Source organism: Dendropsophus ebraccatus, chromosome 3, assembly GCF_027789765.1.
Source record: "Dendropsophus ebraccatus isolate aDenEbr1 chromosome 3, aDenEbr1.pat, whole genome shotgun sequence".
NCBI lineage: Eukaryota > Metazoa > Chordata > Amphibia > Anura > Hylidae > Dendropsophus > Dendropsophus ebraccatus.
In genome coordinates this window covers 168,091,009-168,114,553 of record NC_091456.1, presented here as the reverse complement: position 1 = coordinate 168,114,553, position 23,545 = coordinate 168,091,009, and the positions used below count along the sequence as shown (strand labels likewise).

Genomic DNA, 23,545 nt, shown 5'->3' with positions numbered 1-23,545 from the left:
TCTCAGCTTTGTAATTTTTTTACTTTTAAATCTGGCTTCCCTTCCACCATATAATTTTTACTCCAGGGCCAAAAATCTGCTTTAAAATGATTAAATTTATTCCGTATTTGTTTCACAGGTGGTAAGGTATTGGTGTAGTACCCGGATTGTTTTGCAAGTTTTATCATAATGAGGAGATACAAATGATTTTCCAAAGGTGACTGACCAAGAAGGAATAAAATGTCTGACGAACAAGGGTAAAAGTCTTTAATACCGGGGGTCTAACAAATTTCCATCAGTCTTTTCTTGTCCGAGTATTGATTTATTGGGCAGCAGAGTGTGGGGTTTAAAAAGATTCCTGAAAGAGTCGGTCATGACAACAGGACAGGGGAACAAAGACGTGCTCTGAGGGGACTTCTAGTCCATTGTCCGAGGTGGTCGTAAAACCCTCCGATAAAGGAGGAATCGTAGTTGTATCGCCAGTGCAGAGGCTGATGAGACTGGAGCCGTAAACTACCTGTATGTAAGTTACCCCCGCTTGTCACCAAAAACTCACAAGAATTTTCATGACCTCCATGGCTAATAAATTTGTGGGCAATTTTCTTCATTTCTTACACTCCCTAATAACCGTTGTGGTTCCTCTCCTTCCAAAAGCCACAACTCTCATATTCGATCTACATAGTCACAAGAGGGCTTGTTTACAGTAGGACCAATAGAACTCTGTAAAGACCACTTTCAACTCTAGACCATAAAGATTTGTAGGATGAAATTGAAACAAATTTAACAATTTACTGACATCTTTGTTCTATGAGCTAGAACAATTACAAATATACCCAATTTATACAGATTTTACTACATTTACTACGTCTCAGTTAATATAGTTATACTTGTAGGACCAGTCAAGTCAAATATTCTTGCACGTCCATTTATTTACCAAACTTGTCGTCTTCTTCTTCTGATATGCTGCTCTTTCCCTCCCATTGTTAACAGTTCGTTGTCTAGGTAAACCGACCACCACTCTGCTCTAAAAGCAGTGGCCTGGCCGGTTTGTGTATATGTAGGTGTGTGTGTGTGTATATATATATATATATATATAATATATATATATATATATATATATATATATATATATATATATATATATATATGAAAAAGTACATATCCACTAAATATCTATACAACTACATATTTTCTATACAGTATATATCAGCCAGACAACTGCTTTTAGAGCAGAGTGGTGGTCGGTAACCTAGACAATGAGCTGTAAACAATGTGAAGAAAAGAGAAGCATACCAGGAGAATATTTGCAAAAATATTTAACTTGATGAGTCAAAGTATAACTATATTGAATGAGATAGCGATGATATCGCTTTAATAGTTAAAAGCGACTCTGTACACGCGATCTGTCCCCCACCAACAGCCCCCCTCCCCCACCTCAAAAAAACCCCGGTTGTACCATGTGATAGCTGCTTTTAATACAAGATCTGCCCTGGGGTCCATTTGGCAGGTGACCTGATGCAGTTATTGTCCTAAAAAACAACATTTCAACTTGCAGCCCTGTGTCAAATTGGTGTGGTCTACAGTGTCTGTGTCCTAGGCCTGTACCGTCTCTCTGTCCCTCCTCCCCACCCTCTTCATCATTAGGGAATGCCTCTGGGTTGGATTTCTCCTATTCATCACTTGTCTGAATGCTGCACATATGCCTTAAAGAGTCACTGTCGTATTTTTTTTTTTTTTTTTTGCAGAAATCAATAGTCCAGGCGATTTTAAGAAACTTTGTAATTGGGTTTATTAGCCAAATATGCCATTAACTGCATTTAAAAAGCCTTTTTCCAGGTCCCCCCTCCCTCCTCTTTTCCATCCACTGCAAAAAATCTGAAAATTGTGACTTGTTGCATCAGACGTACCCAGTCTGTTCTAGGGGGAGGGGAGGGGGGAGGAGGGAGTTAGCCGACAGCAGAAAGCAGATAACAGAGGATTACAGGCACGGAGGTGGGTGACAGCTGTAATCAGAGGTCAGAGAGGCCAGTGGTGACTGTCAGAGGGGTGAGGTATTTGTAGATTAACTCTTTGTTGTCCTGTTTTGGTCTTTTATTTAGCTCTCTCCATAGGAGAACAATGAAGACAGGGGGGAGAGCTTCAAACTGCTTTTTCATGATAAAAATGCATTTTTCGGCTAATAAACCCAATTACAAAGTTTCTTAAAATCGCCTGGACTATTGATTTCTGCAAAAAAAAATTCACGACAGTGACACTTTAACCCTTTGAGGACCAGGCACAAAATGACCCAGTGGACCGCGCAAATTTTGATCTTAGTGTTTCCGTTTTTCCCTCCTCCCCTTCTAAGAGCTCCAGCACTTTCAGTTTTTTATCTACAGGCCATGTAAGGGCTTATTTGTTACAGGAATAGTTGTACTGTGTAATGGCGTCATTCATTTTACCATAACATGTATGATGGAATCCCAAATATATTATTTATGAAGATATAAATTGGTGAAATCGCAAATAAGAATGCAATATGGTAACGTTTGGGGGGTTCCTGTGTCTACGTAATGCACTATATGGTAACAGCGACATGATACAATTATTCTATAGGTCAGTCCGAACACAACCATATGCAGGTTACACAGATTCTCTAATGTTATATATTTTTTTTAAATGAAATCCTTTTTTTTGGCAATTAATTATAAATAAAATGGGACTATTGTGACGCTTATAACGTTTTTATTTTTTCACCTACGGGGCTGTATGGGGTGTCATTTTTTCCGCCATGATCTCTAGTTTTTATTAATACCATATTTGTGAAGATCGGACGTTTTGATCACTTTTTATTAATTTTTTTATATATATAATGTAACATAAAATCGGTAATCCGCGCACTTTTTTCCCTCTTTTCGTGTACGCCGTTTACCATTCGCAATGACGCTTGTTATATTTTAATAGATCGGACAATTACGCACGCTACGGTATATTATATGTTTATCTATTTATTTATTTTTATATGTTTTATTTATATAATGGGAAAGGGGGGTGATTTCAACTTTTATTGGGGGAGGGGTTTTGGGGTAGTGTGTTAGTGTTTTTAACTTTTTTTTTTTTACACATTTGAAGTCCCTTTGGGGGACTTTTACATAGATTAGTTTGATTTCTACACTGATGAATGCTATGCCAGAGGCATAGCATTGATCAGTGTTATCGGCGATCAGTGTTATCGGCTCATTGAGCCTGCCTGTGCAGGCTTAGAGTAGCAGATCGCCGATCGGACCGCACAGAGGCAGGTGAGAGACCTCCTGCAGTCCGTTTTACCGATCGGGACCCCCGCAGTCACACTGCGGGGGTCCCGATCGGTAAGTGACAGGGGACTCCCCCTGTCACTTACACTTAAACGCCGCGGTCACGGCGTTTAAGGGGTTAATGACACGCGGCAGCGCGATCGCTGCAGCGTGTCATTACCGGTGAGGTCCCGGCTGCTCACTGCAGCCGGCCCCCACCTGCTATGAAGCGCGCTCCGCTCCGGAGCACGCTTCATAGCGGGAGAAACACCCAGGGCGTACAGTTACGCCCTAGGTCGTCTGGGGACAGACTTCCATGGCGTAACTATACGCCCTGGGTCGTCTAGGGGTTAAAGGGGTACTCCGGCGAAAAGTTTTTTTCCCAGTAATTGAAACACATTACAAAGTTATATAACTTTGTAATGTGCTTCAATCACCTATCTGTCTCCCCTTCCCTATCTTTTTCCCCCCTCAATACCCCACCAGGAAGTGAAGTAAACTCATTCTTACCTAATGACTGTTGACCCCAGGCTTTTCTGTGGCAGCCATTTTTGTGACAGTGACATCATTAAGAGGGAGGTGGGTCTAAGCCCTGTTAAGCCAGCCTCCCTTTGTCAGATGACTCAGGTAGCTCAGCTCTGATTGGCTGAGCAAGATGTAAGCCATCTAACCGTTTTACAGAGTCAGTTAGACATCACAGGAGACAAAAAGCATCATGGGAAACCTCAAACCAGGAAGTAAAGAAAAAATTTACATATGAACTGGAGGTTCGGGGACCTGCAAACAGCTGGGAAATTCAAATGGAGACAAACTACTTTTTTCCCCCTTTTTGTTCTTCGTTTGAAGAATAGAAGAAGGGGTTTTCTACACTTCACTGCATGGGTCAGTTTGATCGGTGCTATGCTAGTAGAGCCTGTGATTTGTTGAATTGAAATTTTGAGTGCCCAATGGTGGCTATAAACACAGGGTGAGGTCACAGCGATGGCCCAGATGAAGCAGAAGGTAGAATGTGCCAGGTAGAAGCAGCCATGTGGATGTATTGAACATGTTGGCGCTATAAAAACTACAGGAAAGACATAGACAGAAACATCTAATTTACTTCATCCAAGAGAAACCCCTGTACTGCCCCATTACACCTCCTGTAGGCGTGAACTCACCCCCGGGCCTCTGTAAAACAATAACAAGTATTTCCCATCACACATCTGTGCGGCACGGTGGTGGACACTTTCTCAGTGATTTTCCTCAGGCTTGTGACTCAGATAGGAAAGTACTAATCTGTGCAGCGAGCCAATCATGTCAGTGAGTCAGCCTCGTCCCAGGAATGGATGGAATTCCAGATGTGCGTCCCCAGGCGGCATTAGTTGTGTTACATTACAGGTCCGACCCGGTAACCTTCTCGCTGATACAAGTATTATGTAAGGTATGGTCCGCCACATTGTGAAGGGAATGATGCACATCGGCCCTTACACTGAGACGGGCCCCATAAAGCAATAAAAGGAGACATAGCCGCTCTACTATTAAGTTTGTATAAGGCTCAGCTTTTAAGTCCCGCCTCTAAGCTTAGTCTGACAGAGAGGAGGAGCTAAGCTGTCAGTTTCCTTTTAGTTTTTGAAAACTTTGTAAAAAAAAAAAAAATATTCAGCTCAAATGTAGAATACATTGAAAGGACTGGTCGCTGAGGTGTATACATACTGAATGTAGTCACGTAGACAAATGTTATAGAGGTGGAAGGCTCTGATTTATTATCTCTCGTATTCGGCCTTTGTTAAGAAGTTGATACTTTAGTGACCTGAAGGCATTGTCCTTTTCATCTTTCAGACTGTCACCATAAATCACAAGTTTAACACCAATGCGTTCAACAGGAATGAGGAGACCTCCAGAGAGACAAAGGAAGAGCTTAAAGGGGTTTATTCTCTATAACTGACAATTTTTTTTTAATAGACTCGGTGTTCCCACATATATACGCCTGTAATCAGCGAGTGAGAGCACGCTTGTCTATATTCTGAGCAAGTAAGTGGAGACAAATGTATTTAGTTTAGACAATTGCTCTGTGAGCTCTACAGCCTGGACCCCAGACTGATACCCCTCATAGATGGCCCCCCAGGTAATACCCCCTATAGATGCCCCCCCCAGGTAATACCCCTTATAGATGGCCACCCCCCCCTCAGGTAATACCCCTTATAGATGGCCCCCCTGGTAATACCCCTTATAGATGGCCCCCGAGGTAATACCCCTTAAAGATGCCCCCCCAGGTAATACCCCTTATAGATGGTCCCCCCCCCAGGTAATACCCCTTATAGATGGCCCCCAGTCTGTGCAAAAAAAAACCAAAACAACACAACTCACCTGACAACCCCCCCCCCCCCCCCCCTCTCCTCCTGCAGTCCGGTCTGGCTGTCGGCTGGCGCGCAGCTCCCCCGGTCTGTCCAGTCCCAGGCAGCACAAGCATCCGTGAGGTCAGTGTGTGCGCTGGAGATGTTACTTCCGGCACGGGGGAGCTTGTTATAGACGCACCCTGCTCCGGAAGTACTTCCCCGGCGCCTACACTGACCTCACTGATACTTGTGCTGCCGGGGACGGCACAGACCGGGGGAGCCGCGCGCTAGCCGGGGTGCCCGTCTCAGCCTCCCTCTTGTGAGCAAAATCCTGCTTGCGGTCACAAGAGGGAATGGGAGGGGGCAGTGCGGTGGCAAGGGGGGGCCTCGCGGATCACCCCTTGGTAGCGGCCCTGTTGTGGCGGCGACCGACGCGACCACGGTAGCTACGCCACTGCTCAGACCCCTTCAAGTGTCCCAATATAGTAATCATAATCCCCTAATAGTGCCCCGACTAATCCACCTTTCCCTTCACTTTGCCTCTGCCTCTCCCCTCTGCCACTCCCTCCACTACCCATTGCCCAATGTATTCACTTTAAATTGTTGACCATGACGTACAAGGCCGTCCACAACCTGTCCCCTCCGTACATCTCTGACCTGATATCCCGCTACCGTACCTCACGCAACCTTCGATCCTCCAGCGACCTCCGTCTGCCTTCCCCCCTTGTTCGCACCTCGCACAACCGCCTCCAAGACTTTGCCCGAGCCTCCCCCATACTCTGGAACTCGCTACCCAGACACATCCGGCTCTCACCCACCATCAAGTCCTTCAAAAGTAACCTGAAAACCCATCTCTTTAAACTAGGCTACAACCTATAATAATTCTGCATCACACTGTGACTGGCTGCACTTTACCTCCTATTTCTCTCCCCGTACCTTATAGATTGTAAGCCGCTGCGGGCAGGGTCCTCTTCCCCATGTACCAGTCTGTCTTTTTCCTTCATGTAGTGTGTTCTGATCTTGTATTGTTCCTGCTTGTTACCCCTATCTATTGTATAGCGCTCTGGAATTAAGGGCGCTTTATAAATAAATAAATAATAATATAGTAATGAGCCCCCCTCAAGTGTCCCATATAGTAATCATTACCCCCCAATAGTGCCCCATATACTTACCAGCCCCCTCCTCCCCCATAGTGCTCAACACAATGTAATTGTATGGGGCACTATTGGGGGGGGGGGTGCTGATTACTAAATGAGGCACTATTAAGGTGAATCCTGCAGTACATTATAATATGGGCATTTCGGATTTTGACAGAGTTTGACAAGCCTGCTCTATGTCTAGAAGAAGGAAGGTTTTTACACCAGCACAGAAGGGATTATTTAATGTAAGGGCAGTGAGATTAAGGAGCACTCTGCCAAGGAAGGCATCATGGTGAACTCACTAAAAGTGTTCAAAAGGGGCCTGGATGCATTTTGGAAGTATACGTAATATGACTATTCCCTGCATGTAAGCCCTTGCCAGCAGGGTCCTCTCTCCCTATGTAATCCCTCACAGGCAGGGTTACCTCTCCCTACGTAAGCCCTAGCAGGCAGGGTTACCTCTCCCTACAAAAGCCCTCACAGGCAGGGTCCCCTTTCTCTATGTAAGCCCTTGTGGGCAAGGTCTTCTCTCTCCATGTAATCCCTCGCAGGCAGGGTCCTCAAAAGATAAATAAGCTATAAAATAAACCACCTGTCCGTACGAGTCCTGCACTTCTCTGGGACTTGGCAGATCTGTAGTTTACTTTATATCAAGCACCATTACAGCAGTGGTCAGATTTCACACTAAATGTTATTTTCTGACAAATTATAAATGAATGAAAACCTTCCTATTTGTTTTGGCTGCGATCACTGGGTTTCAGTGTTACACTGGAGAAATGTGCCGTGAAGACTCCTTATTTACAACCATTGGAGATCAATTAAAGATGTTTCTGAGAACAAAAGATCATATATTATCATATATTCTCTTCTATCCCTCATATTCAAAGAAAATGTAAAATTGTTAAAAATTCAGCCATTAGAAGTGATACAATTGTATCCAGTTTAGACAATGCTCTGTGAGCTCTACAGCCTGGACTCCAGACTGATACATTGTACATAGCTAGTCCTGCTCTCAGCTGAGAAGTGATACCAGTGTATCCAGTCTAGACAATGCTCTGCGAGCTCTACAGCCTGGACTCCAGACTGATACATTGTACACAGCTAGTCCTGCTCTCAGCTGAGAAGTGATACAATTGTATCCAGTCTAGACAATGCTCTGTGAGCGCTACAGCCTGGACTCCAGACTGATACATTGTACATAGCTTGTCCTGCTCTCAGCTGAGAAGTGATACAATTGTATCCAGTCTAGACAATGCTCTGCGAGCTCTACAGCCTGGACCCCAGACTGATACATTGTACATAGCTAGTCCTGCTCTCAGCTGAGAAGTGATACAGTTGTATCCAGTCTAGACAATGCTCTGTGAGCTCTACAGCCTGGACTCCAGACTGATACATTGTACATAGCTAGTCCTGCTCTCAGCTGAGAAGTGATACCAGTGTATCCAGTCTAGACAATGCTCTGCGAGCTCTACAGCCTGGACTCCAGACTGATACATTGTACACAGCTAGTCCTGCTCTCAGCTGAGAAGTAATACAAGATACAATTGTATCCAGTCTAGACAATGCTCTGTGAGCTCTACAGCCTGGACTCCAGACTGATACACAGTTAGAATTGCTGGGGATAATACAGCCATCTGAATAATGCAGATAAGGAAGCAGGAACACCATCCCTATAAGCACCTGCAAAGCATTACGGCAACTTTTGGGGAAGGATTTTATTTGAGAAGATGAAAAGTGGCAAAAGAAAAAGATTCCTCTAGAGAAGGTAATAAATTTGCACATAGATATCTGGGAACGTCTGTAATCTGCGTGTTATTCCACATTCTTCAAGTATCTGACCGCGCACCAGGCAAACAAACCAACAACATAAGGATGTGTATGGAGGCAGTGAGGCTGAGCAAAGCGGCCTCCTGGAGGTTCACAAACCACAACCATCAATCAGAAAGCGTCCAGAGGGACCGGCTATTCACAGCTCACTTTGTGGTATGTATGATAAACCACACAATCTTTCAGCACATACAGATGTAGCAGAGACAAGCTTGTTATCTTTGACTATTCATAATATTCCCTAATCAAGTGTTCAGCCGATCATGATGCACAGTGGTGACATAAAAAATTGGACACATGACTGTAGCGGTGGTTGATTAAATTATTGGAAGTTTTGTGTATATATATGTACACAGGGCCGATTCTGGGGTTTCTGCCGCCCCCTCACAACCCCCCCCCCCCCCCGCCGCCGTAACCGAATCACCCGCGCCTGCACCCCCCGCACCCCCCCGCCGCCGTAACCAAATCACCCGCACCTGCACCCCCCGCACCCCCAGCGGCCCCCGCTGACCCCTGGCACTCACGACTCGCTGGATGGCGATGACAGCTGCTGACTGACGGCGCGGGACAGCGGTAAGCGTTGGCGGCGGGACAGGACGGCTGCGGCAGGACAGGTGAGCGGCTGCAGGGCTGCTGTCTGCCGCCCCCTGCAGGGGCGCAGAATCTGCCGCCTGAGGCGGAATACTCATTCCGCCTCATGGCAGAAACGGCCCTGTATATATATATATATATATATATATACACACATATATACACACACACACATATATGTGAGTAAAAAGTATAATCTGAAAATTAATAAATCTTGAATATGAAAAAAAATAAAAAAGTATGGGAGTCAATGGGAATGGGAGTCAAAAGGCAGAAAAATAAACATTATTACAGACTCCAGGAGGTGAAAAGGTTAAAAGGGAACTGCAGTTTAGGGTACAAACACACACACCATATATGCAGCAGATCTGCAGCAGATTTGATGGTGAAGACTTGATGCTGTGTTCAGTTATTTAGATCTAATCTGCTGCGTATCGCAGCAGTAAATACACATCGTATATGCCGTGTGTGTTTGTACCCTAAGAAAGTTTTAACCCAGTTTAATCACCACTGATTATCTGACCTTGTTTGCAATAGCTTTCTATTAAATGACGACATGGAGAAAGAGGAGCGGCTGCACATCCCACATATGGCTGAAACTAGTGCCGCTAGGCCTATTTTAAAAACCGTCAGGGTGTCGGTATATAACTTGATCAAACCATAATAGCCCCCGTGTACCACGTGCAGGTCCCCTGGTTCACACGGGTCCCTACGCTAACTCACCACCATGTCGGTCAGCGACCGCCACCCCCGCAAGGCGTGCACATGCAGGGAAGGGTGGCCATGGAATGGCCCTGCAACCCCAATGTCACAGGACCAAACCCAAAGTGCCCCCCCAAAACCCGGCCGGCACCACCGGCGGAGAAGGCTGCCCCCAAACAACACAAGTATGAATGTGATATTGCACTCACCAATGCTGTTGCAAACAAAATGGGAAAAACATGAGGTACTGACATGTAAGCACAGGTATATCCTGCCAATTTGGGTCATGTGGGTCTTAAGAGGGAGTGCCAGCTGCTCAGAAAAGGGAGAACTGTAAAACTAATTCATTTCTATTAAATTAATTGGGCTGTTTGTCTGCAGCACGTCCTGGCTCACACCCTGAAGCTGCCGAAAATCCTCACTTTCTAGTCCACTCTGTCTCCACTCCTCTGTCCTCCCCCTCCCTTCTGAGACAGATGTCATATGATCTGTCTCTTCTGTTGCCGGGCAAGCGGAAACACTTCATCTGTAACCCCGCCCACCACTGACATCACACAGTGATCACCTTGCCAAAGGCTGGGAGATACAGGAAAAGAGACACAGTTGTTCAATCTCTCTCTTTCTCAAATCTTTATATGTAGATAGATAGATAGGAGATAGATACTGTGTAAGGCTACAAACACACATGCCGGATCTGCAGCGGATTTCACGCTGCGAAATCCGATGCAAATTTATGGCTGGTCATTCTCAATTAGAGGTCATACTCGCAGCGTGATTGACGTCCCAGCCGGCTCAGCCAACTGGTCTGACACCTCCCCCCCGCCAGAGTCCTAACAAGAAGGCATGTGCATCCCATGTGCTGGTAGAGGGAGCCCAGGTCCAATAGGACTATACCCTTGAACTCCTCTGCACTTTCATGATATTGAGATAGCTCTGATTATTCTGTCACAGTCTATACAACAAAGCGACCACAACAAGTGTGCAATATTTTTCTTTCTCTACACAAACTTAGGAAAGGATTTTCTTAATTAACCTGTTCTGACAAGTGGGGTGGTAATGACCAGTAAGAGACTTGAAGGAAAAGCAGCTACAAGTATACGGCTTTCTCCAATCACTTCTATACAAAAAGCAGCAAGCAACCTCTACAATTCAGTCCGCAACAGCCCCACCTCCCTACACCCAACAACTGAACGGATCCTATTACAGTAAAGAAGAAAAACCTTTACCAAGATGTCCATGAGAATGAGCCGTAAAAGTATCAAACAATTATAATTCACATCTCCGCTGAGACGAAATTTCGAAAGTCAATAACATTTGAAGGGCTGACAATCGCCGGCAATAGCTCTACATATCATTGGCAATATATTATCTTCCATTTCTTCTGCGTGACGGAAACTAGCTTCCTACCTCGGGAGAAATATCTGGGTTCAGCAAGAACAGCTGGTTCATTGGCGTATCCAGTTACAGGCTGCGGAGTATCAGAGGAGTTGTATATTACATACAGTACAGATGGAATACACCCCTCTCCCCATTTCATCACTCGCTAGTAGAGCTGCTTTCTATCACCCACTCCTCTACAGGAACTTGCTAGGTCTTTGCCATGGAGAATTGGCTTCCGTTATCTACCGGAGTGTGGGATGAATCCAGAGTAAAAGCAGGTATTCCCCGGGGTGGACGTAGTCAATAAGACATATGCTAAGTGCAAAGATGAATATACTGGACCATTTGTAAAATGTTACCCCCAGATTGTAAAAATAACAGTGTATAATGCAAAGTGGAACTAGTGTGAGCACCCCGGCTTACCGAGCTTTCATCAATGGGTTTCCATTAACTGGCAAATTTATCACTGAGCAGATGTTCTATTACTAATCTGAATTTGACACATATCAGACAATGGATCCATCATAAGAAATGTGCCCCACAGTGGAATCCCATTATTATAACCAGTTCCTACTTTTGGTGTTGGTAGCTGGTGCTGAGCGGAGAAGTCAGACGGTTTGGGTTCAGCAACGTACTCTGAACCAAAATTCTAACCATTGGACCCTCTATGGCTACAGAGGTTGGATGCAGCCTTGGAAAACATGGATACAGCCAATCCGGAGGGGGTTAAAATGGTGAGCACTTGAGTTCAGGGAATGTTGCCAAACCCAAACAGTTCAGCTTCGTCACTCAACACTAGCTGCCAAACCACCATATGGGATGCAAAGCCTATGGTGGTATTCATGTTTTCCAGGACTCCCTATGGCTGCATCCAACCTCGGCAGCTGCGTGGAGCCAAATGCCGAACGTTTGGGTTCAGAGATCATTGCCGAACCCAAACAGTTCGGCCCCTCCGGCTCAACGCTATTGGCAGCATGTAGCTCATGAAGGAGTCATGAGTAATGAGCTGCTTGGTGGGTATACAGTATAAGTGGGTGCAATAGGGCCCTATTACACAGGACAATTATAGGGCAGAAAATCGTTATATCGTTCAAATTTAAACGATAATCTTTCTATGTAATAGTGGCAACGATCGAAAAAAAGTTTGTTTGTCAATCATTCATTTAGATCTGACCCTAAAATCAGCTTTGGCTGTAATTGCACATTCGTTCGCTGTAATTTCGCATTGCAGTCACTCATCGTTCAGTGTAATTCCGAATCGTTTCTTCTTTTGCTGGGATCAGAAGGAGTAAGCGACCGTAGTAACGTAACTGACGACCATCGTTCTGTGTAATATGGTGAAAGATCTCAGGTTAACGATAAACAATCTCGTTTGCGATCGTTTTAACGTTACAAATTGATTAATCTAATAGGACCCATAGTCTGCACACTTATCCCTCACTGCTGTCATGGGTAAAAGGGGACATTTATTAGAGTTGCAGACAGGGATAAGTATTGGCTTACGGGCCACAGGTGGCGGTATTTCTAACACTATGCAGCGTGATCTTTTTTCATGCTGCTGTGGTGAGTGTATGAAGAGGGGACGAATGGCACCATTGTAAATAAGTGATATAGAAACTACAGAGCACAACGCACCACTCATAGTGTGAGGGTGGACCGACACACTATAGTGGAACAGCTCACTGCCATAATGACCCAGAAAGATAAATATGGATGAGAGGGGTGGGACAGTACCTACCATAATGCCATAATAAACTTCCCCCAAAGAGTATGGCAGAAAAAAAAAAAAAAGGACCCACTGGCACCAATCTCCTGCTGTGTCGTTGCCATGATGATTGATCCCTGTTGAAGAGTGGTTCCTGCTTTCTTTACTACATGCAGTAAGCCCCGTTGAGGCAACAGCATGGCGATGACCTTGTACCTACTTGGAAAAGTACACCTGGCAAAGCCACCTCAACAGACTTCACACATTTTCAGAGATGCAGATTTCTCCCCTTTATTAATAATCCATTATGCAAATCTAATACCTCATCAATAATGTAGCCTACTGAGTGATCAGCTGATCATCCTGAGTCTAGATCCCAACAAACAGACTATTTTGCAGAGGTAAGCCCTGTCTGGCTTGATGACTGAAGTCCTCCAGAATGGTAGCTACTCTCTGATCCATAGGTGACAGCTATACGAGAGGCATGGTGACCCACTGTTCACTGGGGGTATAAGCGTCGGGGTCCCTACACAACGCCGGGATCCCTATTATACAACTGTCATGTACTTCGTGAAGAAACCTCTTTATTTCTTCTTATTTTAACGTGCACAATAAAGTTTTTTATCAAGCAATCAGAAAGATATGTCTGAAGTGAAATCTCGAAGCAAACCATAAATAAATGGTAATCGGCAGAAGTGGAGGAGGAAAATAGATTTGTAGGTCTGGTCAAAAGCCAAGTTTGTCTTAACAGTCTGGCTGTGTCAGGATACTATATATACACTCACACACCAGCGAGCGCTCGAGCCAATATGACAGGTTCAGCAATACATTGCTTCCCTCTAACGGGACCAGCAGCTAAAGACAAGGCTGAGACACCTCTTCGAGCGTCTGGGTCCCACAGCCCCGGGAACGGTATATTTAGACCATTTGTCATATGCTCCGGCAGCATAATATAAGTGTTTGACTACATGTAATTTCTACTTAATTTAATGTACGACCATACATTGTGAGTGACTGGAAGAGTGTTTGGGGATTAAGGGGGAAGGTCATTGCCCCTTCTAGAATTTTCTCATAAAAGAAGCAAAACAAAGACCAAGGCGTTGCTTGTTTTCGGGGTAATGGAGTAACTATGTTGAGAAAAGCAAATAATGTTACTATGCCAATGGAGGCTAGTTGAGATCTAAAGAAACCTCCAGACTGGTGATGTAACATTGGCCTCCACAGAAATATGGGAGGTGGGTACAGCCTCCATTCAATCATAAACTACAAAATCATGGGTCATGTGCATTGCCTCTATACAATAAAGCAAGGTAAGCACTGCTTTTAGAAATTCATGAGAAATAAGTATCTACAGAATCATAGAAGGTAAGCATGACCTCCACAAATTCATGGGAGGTACGCCTAGGAGATTCATTGAATCATGGGTAGTAAAAGCATGGCCTCCATAAAATGACAGTACATAGGCATGGAACTTTTACAATCTAGTAAGGTAAGAACTGCTTTCAGAGGATCATGGTACATAACAAATAACTTTACTGGAATCATGGAAGACAAGTTTGACCTCCAAAACATCAAGGGATATAAGCATGGCTTCCATAGAATCATGGGAAGTAAGCATGGCTTCCATTGACTCATGTGAGGTAAGCACGGCTTCCATAGAATTATGGGAAGTAAGCTTAGCTTTCATAGACTCAAGGGAGGGAAGCACGGCTTCCATAGACTCATAGAAGAGGAGAACAGCTACAAAAGAATCATGGAAGGTAAGCACGCCTTCCATAGACTCATCTGAGGTAAGCATGGCTTCCACAGACTCATGGGAGGTAAGCACAGCTTTCATAGACTCATGTGAGGTAAGCACAGCTTTTATAAAATTATGGGAGGTAAAGCATGGCTTTTATAGAATTATGGGAGGTAAAGCAAGGCTTTTATAGACTCATGGGAGGGAAGCATGGCTTCCATAGACTCATAGGAGAGTACAACAGAATCATAGAAGGTAAGCATGACTTCCATAGATGCATGTGAGGTAAGCATGTATTTCATAGACTCATGCGAGGTAAGCATAGCTTCCATAGACTCATGGGAGGTAAGCAAGGATTCCATAGATTTATGGGAAGTAAGCATGGTATCCACAGAATCATGGGAGGTAAGCACAGCTTCTATAGAGGCGTGTAAGAAAAACATATACCTGCAATTTCATTGAGAGCAAACTGTCCAATATGGAGTGCAGCTTCTCCACGAGTAACCATGGAGCAATAGGGGAGCTGCGTACACACTAAATAGTGTTACTTTCTTGCTAATAGGCTTTCTGCAGCACAATAGCACTGTCATTACCTCCCTTACATAATAATAATGAGATGACTCTTCTCGTCTTGCCCCAGTCTATACAGCAAAGCTAAAAAGTAAGAAGCAAAAAACTGGAATTATATTGTAAATTACAATTCTTCAAGGTTTTTTTTTTTATGTAAATAGCCATCCTTAAAATTTATAAAAAGAAATTTTATGAAAAAATTCCAATAGGAACAAGAAGTTATTTCCCGAACATACAATGTATTCTTATCTGTATGCAATTACATAGTGTCAATATATTCTAAAGATAAAAATGCAAAAGAACAATCAGGGGAAGAAGAAAGACAAACATTAACACCGACACAATGACACTAACACTCTCTCACAGACAAGACGGACAAATATTTAATAGGAATTCTAATCTCAATTGTGTATAATACATTATAATTCCAGCGGGAAGGAACATTTCTTACAATGACTTAACCGTCCCATTAAACTGATAAAACATGATGAGACGTTTGTTTAAATATTTACCCCCACCCCGTCGCTGCACCGCACGTTGTAATGGTAACAACCAGAAAGAGAAACTAGCTGGTAGCCTGAGCTCTTTCCACATAAGTTGGCTGGGAGTGCGCTTTCATATACAGAGTAAGCTACTGGTGGTCCCGCTATCTTTTAAACAACTCAACATTAACAATTTTGTTTAGAATTACTTAAATACTAAGGTTTGGCCTCATAAGCATCGATAATATATCAAAGCTTCCAGGATGTGCAGAATATAAGAAGGAACTGTACATGGGAGCTTTTCGTGGCCTTCCTGACACTGTGCAGATGGCTGCTGCAAACCCAGCTTAGTATACCTTGACTCATTGAAGGGATGAGCACAGGGCGGGTACACGATTTCTAATCTATCAGTAAGGTTGTATATAAGTCTTCATGCTGGTCATTATGATGTAACTAGGGCAGTGTTCCCCGACGTGTTTCTCCAGCATCTTCAACAGTCTTGCAACAGTTAGAGAGACACAGGTGGGGGGCAGTGAACTGGGGGGGATACTTTCCAGCAATTACAAAAAAGAATTAGCGCCAATCGTGTTTCTCCGAAAATAAGACCTCATATATCATATAAGCCCTACTCCAGAAATAAGCCCTAGTAACAGTCAGCTGACCAGATCCCTGGCACTAAGTGGTCACACATCACCCAATCAGTGCCAGGCTTGTTATGCTCCGCCCCAAAGCTGCAGGGGAGGCAGGAGGGGTAAGGAGGTGCACAGTACAGGAAATTGAATATTTGGGGGGGGGGGACTACCTGCAGAGGGGGATGTATACAGTATTGGGGAAAATTTCAGAGAGAGAGAGAGAGAGAGGTATACAGTATGGGGGAAGAACTACAGATAGAGAATAGAGATATACAGTATGGGGGGCACATTAGAGGGGGGTGCATACAGTATAGGGGCTACCTGGAGGCAGGTGGGGATGTATACAGTATGGGGGAAGAACTACAGATGGGGTAAGGAAGTATACAGTATGGGGGAAGAACTACAGATGGGGAAGAACTAGAGATAGGGAAGGGAGATATACAGTATGGGATGCACATTAGAGGGGGAGGTATAAAGTCTGAGGGAATGACAGAGGGGGGTGTAAAGTATGAGGACTACCTACAGAGGGGAGATGTATTCAGTATCAGGGAACAACTACAGGGGGAGGGAGGTATATAGTATGGGGGGGGGGTGTATACAGTATGGGGGAACAACTAAAAGGAGAGATTTTTTTCGGAACACCAGTGACCATTTAAATTACAAAATTCTAATTTCCTGCAACCACAAGCTAATTTCATAGACTCATCAATCAGAAGCAGAAAAAAAAACTTGTAAAATATCTTACCAGAGAAAAATGCTTCCTTCTCTACTTAGCTTGCTCCTCAACCTCTCTAAAAAGCTGCTGATGTCCCTGTTGAGATGGATCAGCTCACTGAAGGATGAGGTTACATGCTGTCCATAAAAGCTTAAAGCGTAACTGTCATTTCAGGGTCATTTTTCTGAAAACATTAAATATCTATAGTACAAGCGATTTTAAGAAACTCTGTAATAGGTTTTATGTACTAAAAGAGTTTCCTTCTGTACTGAAAAAGCAATGTCCCAGCCTCCCCCCTCACATCAAATGAAGCAGGATTTCTGTGTCCATTATGTGGCTATGGAGAGGGGAGGGGCTGTTAGGAGTGACTGAGCACGGAGCAGTCCTGCACAGCACAACACCCTGCAATCTTCTCTCAGTAAGTTCATAGAGAAGCACTGACCTTTCTGACACCTGAATCCTGCGGTTTAGGTGCCCAGAGAGTCTACAAACAGCTGACCTTCATGTCACCTCTTCCTGCTCCCGCATCTCCCTCAGCCCCTCCCCCCTTCATAGGCTTACAATGGAGAGAGCAGAGCCCGTCTTCACTGGCTTCTCTGTAATGAAGACGTGTTTGCCTGATAATGCACAGATAAGAAGTCAGGGGGGGGGGGAGGCTGGGAAATTGCTTCTTGAGTACAGAAGGAGGCTCTTTTGGCTGATGAAACCTATTACAGAGTTTCTTAAAATCGCTTATACTACTGATTTCTGCAATAAAAAAAACATGACAGTTACTCTTTAAGCCGAAGGAAGGAGGAGTTGTCTGCAAAATTAGGCAATGCCACAAAAAGAGGAGCAAACAGGAAATACAGCAGCAGGTGCTGCAACGTCTCTGAAGCAATAGTGTGCAATAGTCTGCTGTGATATAAGATGTTCTGCAACAACTCTGGAAAGGAAAATGCCAGAGGTGGTAGTGGTTTAGGCAGGGCGGGAGGACTGTGATGGACAGGTGCTCAACCAAGAAGTACAGAACTAAGAATCCAAAACAACTGGATTCTTAGTGGTTTCACAATTGGGGCAGACAGATAAGCAATTCTATATGCTTCTGCATTTATTTTTAATGTGACATTGGCATACTCCTTTAAAAGTTGTTGTATAAATGGGACTATACTACAGATGGCGCCGGCTGGGAAACTATATCGCCCGGCATAGCACGCGCAACCTATAGTAAATAACCATTTACTATAACATCTATCGCACCCCATTCTTTGGCACTCCAATATAGCAGTATAGCTTTAGAAGTCTAATGAAATAATGTTTTGGGGAGGATACCCCTTTAATGTTTGGTAGAGGATACCCCTTTAATTTTTTGGGGAGGAATACGCAAGTAATCCTTGCAAGGTGGTGATAGGAAGTAGACACCATTTTCCAGATGGAACTTTAATACTGTCAGGAGGAAATTGAAACAATAAAAAAGGAAAAGATGATAGAATGTAAAAAAAACTTCTTCATGCACACAAGCTGGAAACATAAAAAAAAACAATGTAAACAATGATTATGTGAAGCAAGAAAAAAAAATAGGTTCTTTACTATACAGTATATAAGTAGATGAGCCATAGAAAGAGGCAAGGCCTTAAGCCGATGCGATGAGCAATCCCAGACATCTCCCTGTGTCCTCCCCCATTGTGCCCCCTACCCTTGCACAACACTGTGACACTAATAGCTTTTATGACACATTCATCTTCTGTTTTATTACAGCTTGACCACATAACCTCAGCAAGTCTATAATATACCAGAGGCTATTAAATCACAGGATATTTGGTCAGATCCTTAAGGCTATGGATAGCTGAACACAAGCTGCAGTGTAGATCCTGGATATAACAATTGCATTGTTGTGCCCGTATCACAGCCGCGAGTCCCAGTGTGACCATAGATGATGCTGGGAGTTCCTATAACTATTCAATAATCTAAAAAATGTAATAAATCTGATAACCTGGACCTGAATGGTTGCAGATCCGCTGTGCTGCCTAACCAGTTTGGCATTGGCCATCGTAAGAAGAGGAGTTTAAGGACCCCAAGGTTTTTTAACCTTTATCCTACTCCAGGATGTGGAGGCTGGCCTCCTGATCGAGGGTGCCAGGTAGCCCTGGTGTAGTTGGTGGCTAGCCCATTGGACCAAGCGGCACCTGGAGTTTGGTAGGAAGCCATGGTCTGCAGTCCAGGTCAAGCACAGGTGAGTTAGTCTGACAGCGGTCAGAATGAGGAAAGATGAACGGGCTAGAGAGTCAAGAAAAGCAGCAAAGGTTCTGCATCAACAATCTGGGTCGGTTACAGGACAGTAGGGTACAGGAGGGATCAGGCACAGACAGAATCCAGAAGACATGGGTCAATATACTCATATAAGCAAATCCCTGCAATAGATACTAAGACACCACAAAAATGCTCAGGCAAGAGGGAGCATGTGGATCTGACTATAATGTAATAGAAGTAACTGTGCAAGGTGTTGAATTGGGACTGTAATGGGCACGGCTTATACCCCATTTTTTACAGGAAGGTGAGAAAAAAAACATTGCAATCATTAAGCAATACAAGAATGTTATCTTTCAACTTACACTCATATTCCGGTCCCAGATCTGTATGGTGCCGTCCTGGCATCCGGCAGCTATAAGTTTGCCATCTCTACTGTATGTGGCGCAGGTGGGGATGACGCGTTTACCTTGTGCAGATCTTGGCTTAAAGATACTTTTGTGTTTCTTTTCATTGGAAACATCCCAAGTTCTGACAGTTCTGTTAAAGAAGGAAACAAATTATAACATTTTAAGACTAACAGCATAAGAATAAAGCTGGTCAAACATTTCAGCACTCATTCGGCCAATAACTATCTCCCACAGAGTCTAGGCTAGCCAAGCACGTGTGCGTTCTGAAAAGGGGTAAGAGAGAAAGCTGCTGCAGATTATTTGATGGAGCCTCTGGTAAAAAGATCAAAAGATAATGAGACACTTTGCCATGTACCATATATGCCATAAACTATGTATGCATGGCCTAACACAGGGGCCCATACAACCAGATGAGCATGAATCTCAAATAGGACCCATGCTCATCCACCACTACAGCCCCTTTTCCACTGAGCTCTACAAATATCGCTCTGTGCACTGAGAAACAGAAGGAAGGAGGTGTGGATAACATAGTGCTTGATATCTGCATCCAACTACTCCCTCCATCGCTAATCAAACGCTGCACGTTTGGGTCGGACAGATCAGAGCATGTTCGAGATTCACTAATTTTTACAAATGAAGCTACCAATTAGACTGCTCTTACACTGTGCAGTTGTGAAGCCAAAATTGGGTGTGGATCATGATGAATTACATATAAAGAAATCTGTTGTTCCTCTTTTCTTACTTCTTTTTCCTACTTCTGGTGTGGAATGAGTTAAAAAAATAGTAGAATCGTTTTTTTTTTATATTATTAAAGGAGAAGGCCGGCAACATTTTTTTATTAAAGTATTGTATTGCCGCTCAAAAGTTATACAAATCACCAATATACACTAATTACGGGAAATGTTAATAAAGTGTTTTTTTCCCTGCACTTACTACTGCATCAAGGCTTCACTTCCTGGATAAAATGGTGATGTCACGACCCGACTCCTAGAGCTGTACGGGCTGTGGCTGCTGGTGAGGATGATGGCAGAGGGATGCTCAGTGTCCCTCCAGTGCCCTGTGTCCCTCAGTGTCACCCTGCCATCATCCTCTCCAGCAGCCACAGCCCGCACAGCTCTGGGAGTCAGGTCGTGACATCACGATTTTATCCAGGAAGTCAAACCTTGATGCATTAGTAAGTTCAGGGGAAAAAGTACTTTATAAGCATTTCCTGTAATAAGTGTATATTGGTAATTTGTATTAACTTTTGGGGGGGCAATACAATACTTTAACAAAAATTTTCGCCTGACTTCTCCTTTAAATGCCTTATGATCCATGCCTGGTATTGGTTTTAAAAGGTGCTGTAAAAAACTGCACTGAGTAGCCTAACAGCATTCTGCAGAAATAGGAGGATTGAAGTAAGAGTGTGCACTACAACAGTAGTCCCCAATCACCAGGTGACAGACCAATAATGGCCTATGGGTAACTTTGTTCTGGGCCACACCTCAAAGAGCAGGATCGGCATCAGCACCTGGCTAGGGGGCCTCTACTCTTGGGAGGGCCAACTTAGCCAGTGGGTGCTATGTCTAGCCCTTTAACTGTAGGCACTTGTAATGAGCAATTACAGATAAATGCAGCACTGTGACAGAGCGAAAATCCACTGTCCGCCATCATTCCAGTCATTTTTAAGGCTGCAGGTAGCATTATGTAGGTCACCTGCCACCAGAGTGGTTACCTACACAGAGAATACTATTTACTTGGGGGGGAAGACCTACCTACTGGCTGGACACCTAAATGGGGAGTGGGGGCTGCCTACCTGCACAGATGAGCAAAACTACTATTTGGGGACACAGATGGGCCTAACTACTATATGGGGTGCCTATTATATGGATGCACAGAGGGGCCTAACTACTATTTGGTGGCACAATAGAGACCTAACTACTATATTAGGACCACTGGCCAATACTGGATTAGCACCGAACTAGCAGACTGGAGCTCGTATTGGGCTGTGTAATACAGCTGCAATACTATACGCAGCCACAAGAGTGGCGCTGTGAAAGCAGCTGTGTTTTTTTAATATTACAATGCCTTTTTTAAATACTGACATGTCAATGACATCTAAGGGACTCTTTGCTATATATGGGTATAAACTTAGCCCTAGAAGGAATTTCCAAAAAGACCTGTCAATCAAAAGCTTCATCACGTAAATGGAATTTCCCAGAAGCCTCTTCTCCATAACTGGATGGCTTTCCTGGTGGAATTATAGGCACGCACATATAGCACAAAAAAAGTAACACAAACATTCCTAGGTTTTCTTTTAATTGCACCCCCTTCCTGTCTCATACGTCCCCATCGCACTCCACAGGAACACGGCCGTTCTCACGTTTGTAGAACGTACACATGGTGTCTGAACATGTAGCTGCAATACCCTGGGTTGTGTCAACGGCTCTGATCTTTGTTATTCACCCTCTACCGCATCCATCAAAGATTTCACATCGGGTTCACAAGGAGAATTCTGCGCTCAGAGTCATCCATCTCTACGAATGGGTCATTATCACTAATCGTGTTTACTTTTCACCCTCATTATAACTATTACGCTAATGAACTTTGTGGACGTTAACATTGTCATTGGTCAATATCAGGCGAGAAGCCCTGGAGAAGGCTCCCACGTTGCTGCCGCCACTTGTCACGTTCGGCTGACGCATATTTGGAGGCTGCAGAACAGTGATGGACGGAGATTATGATTCTCAAAAATGTTAATAAAAATAGTATTAAATTTCACTTCTCGCAGAATGTTCCAGAACCTGAAATCATACTAGACGAACGTTGAGAATATTTGTAAAAACACGTAAATATGATCTGCGTCTGTCATAGGGAGATTAGACTGCGGACAGAGGAGAGTGAATAACGCCAGTACTGTACAATATGTTCATGATAACTATTGTTGAGCGGAGAGGCCAAACTGTTCAGGTTCGGCAACGTTCTCCAAACCTGAACACTAAACATTTGACTCCCTGTGGATGGAGCTCTAGGGAGTCGAGCTTATGGATGTGTCCATGTTTTCCAGAAGTCTCTAGAGCGACATCCAACCCCTGCAGCTTCAGGGAGTCAAATGCCGAGCGTTCAGGTTTGCAGAATGATGCCCAACCTGACCAGCTTGGCCTCTCTGATCCACACTAGTGCCGATATAACCTGAGCACCGCTCGTACTTATAGCAAAGGAGGTGCGCTTAAACCGTCAGCAATACATCACAAGTATTGCAGTATATTACGGTGCTTTCACATGGAGCGATTATCGTTAGAATTTTCACGATAACGATCGCATTTGAGCGATAATCGGCTCGTGTAAACACTGCAAACAATCAAGTGATGAGAGCGAAATTGTTCATTTTGATCTTTCAACATGTTCTCAAATTGTCGTTGGTGGTTTGCTAAAAATTCGCAGATGGGGTTCGTGGTTGTCCACAGCATTATTATTATTTTATTATTTATATTCCATCAATCCTTATTATTATTCCATCCTGCTGAACGTCTGTTTAAACCAGTAACCGACTCTCAGCAAGCTACAGCCTCCTTGATGCAGACCAGAAATCAACGCTGTCTGAGTATCTCCAGGAGACACGATGAAGCATCTTATAGAAGCTGTAGTTTGAACATGGGCATTCAGATGGATGAAAACAAAGTCTGAAGAAATAACGCCACCTTGTAAGAAAAGGATCAGCCCTAGTAAGTAAGCCTATCCTACCACCTTACTGCTTTAAAGGAGAAGTCCGGCCAAGATGACAAGTCGACTGCAAAAGGGGGGGACGGACATAATAAGGATGCTCTAATTACCCGTCCCCCTGCAGTGCTGCCTTACTGCTTACAGTCCATGATCCTGGGAA

The 23,545-nt window shown here is 44.0% G+C and overlaps 1 protein-coding gene across 3 annotated transcripts in view; it reads right to left on the bottom strand.

Moving 5' to 3' along the window:
- The window catches only part of WDR70 (WD repeat domain 70), a 143,900-nt gene that overhangs the window by 44,434 nt on the left and 75,921 nt on the right, over positions 1-23,545 (bottom strand). For all 3 annotated transcript variants that reach the window (XM_069964761.1, XM_069964760.1, XM_069964762.1), the window contains exon 10: positions 19,639-19,813. In XM_069964761.1, coding sequence (XP_069820862.1) covers positions 19,639-19,813 — 175 coding nt within the window. The remainder of the gene's footprint in view (positions 1-19,638; positions 19,814-23,545) is intronic.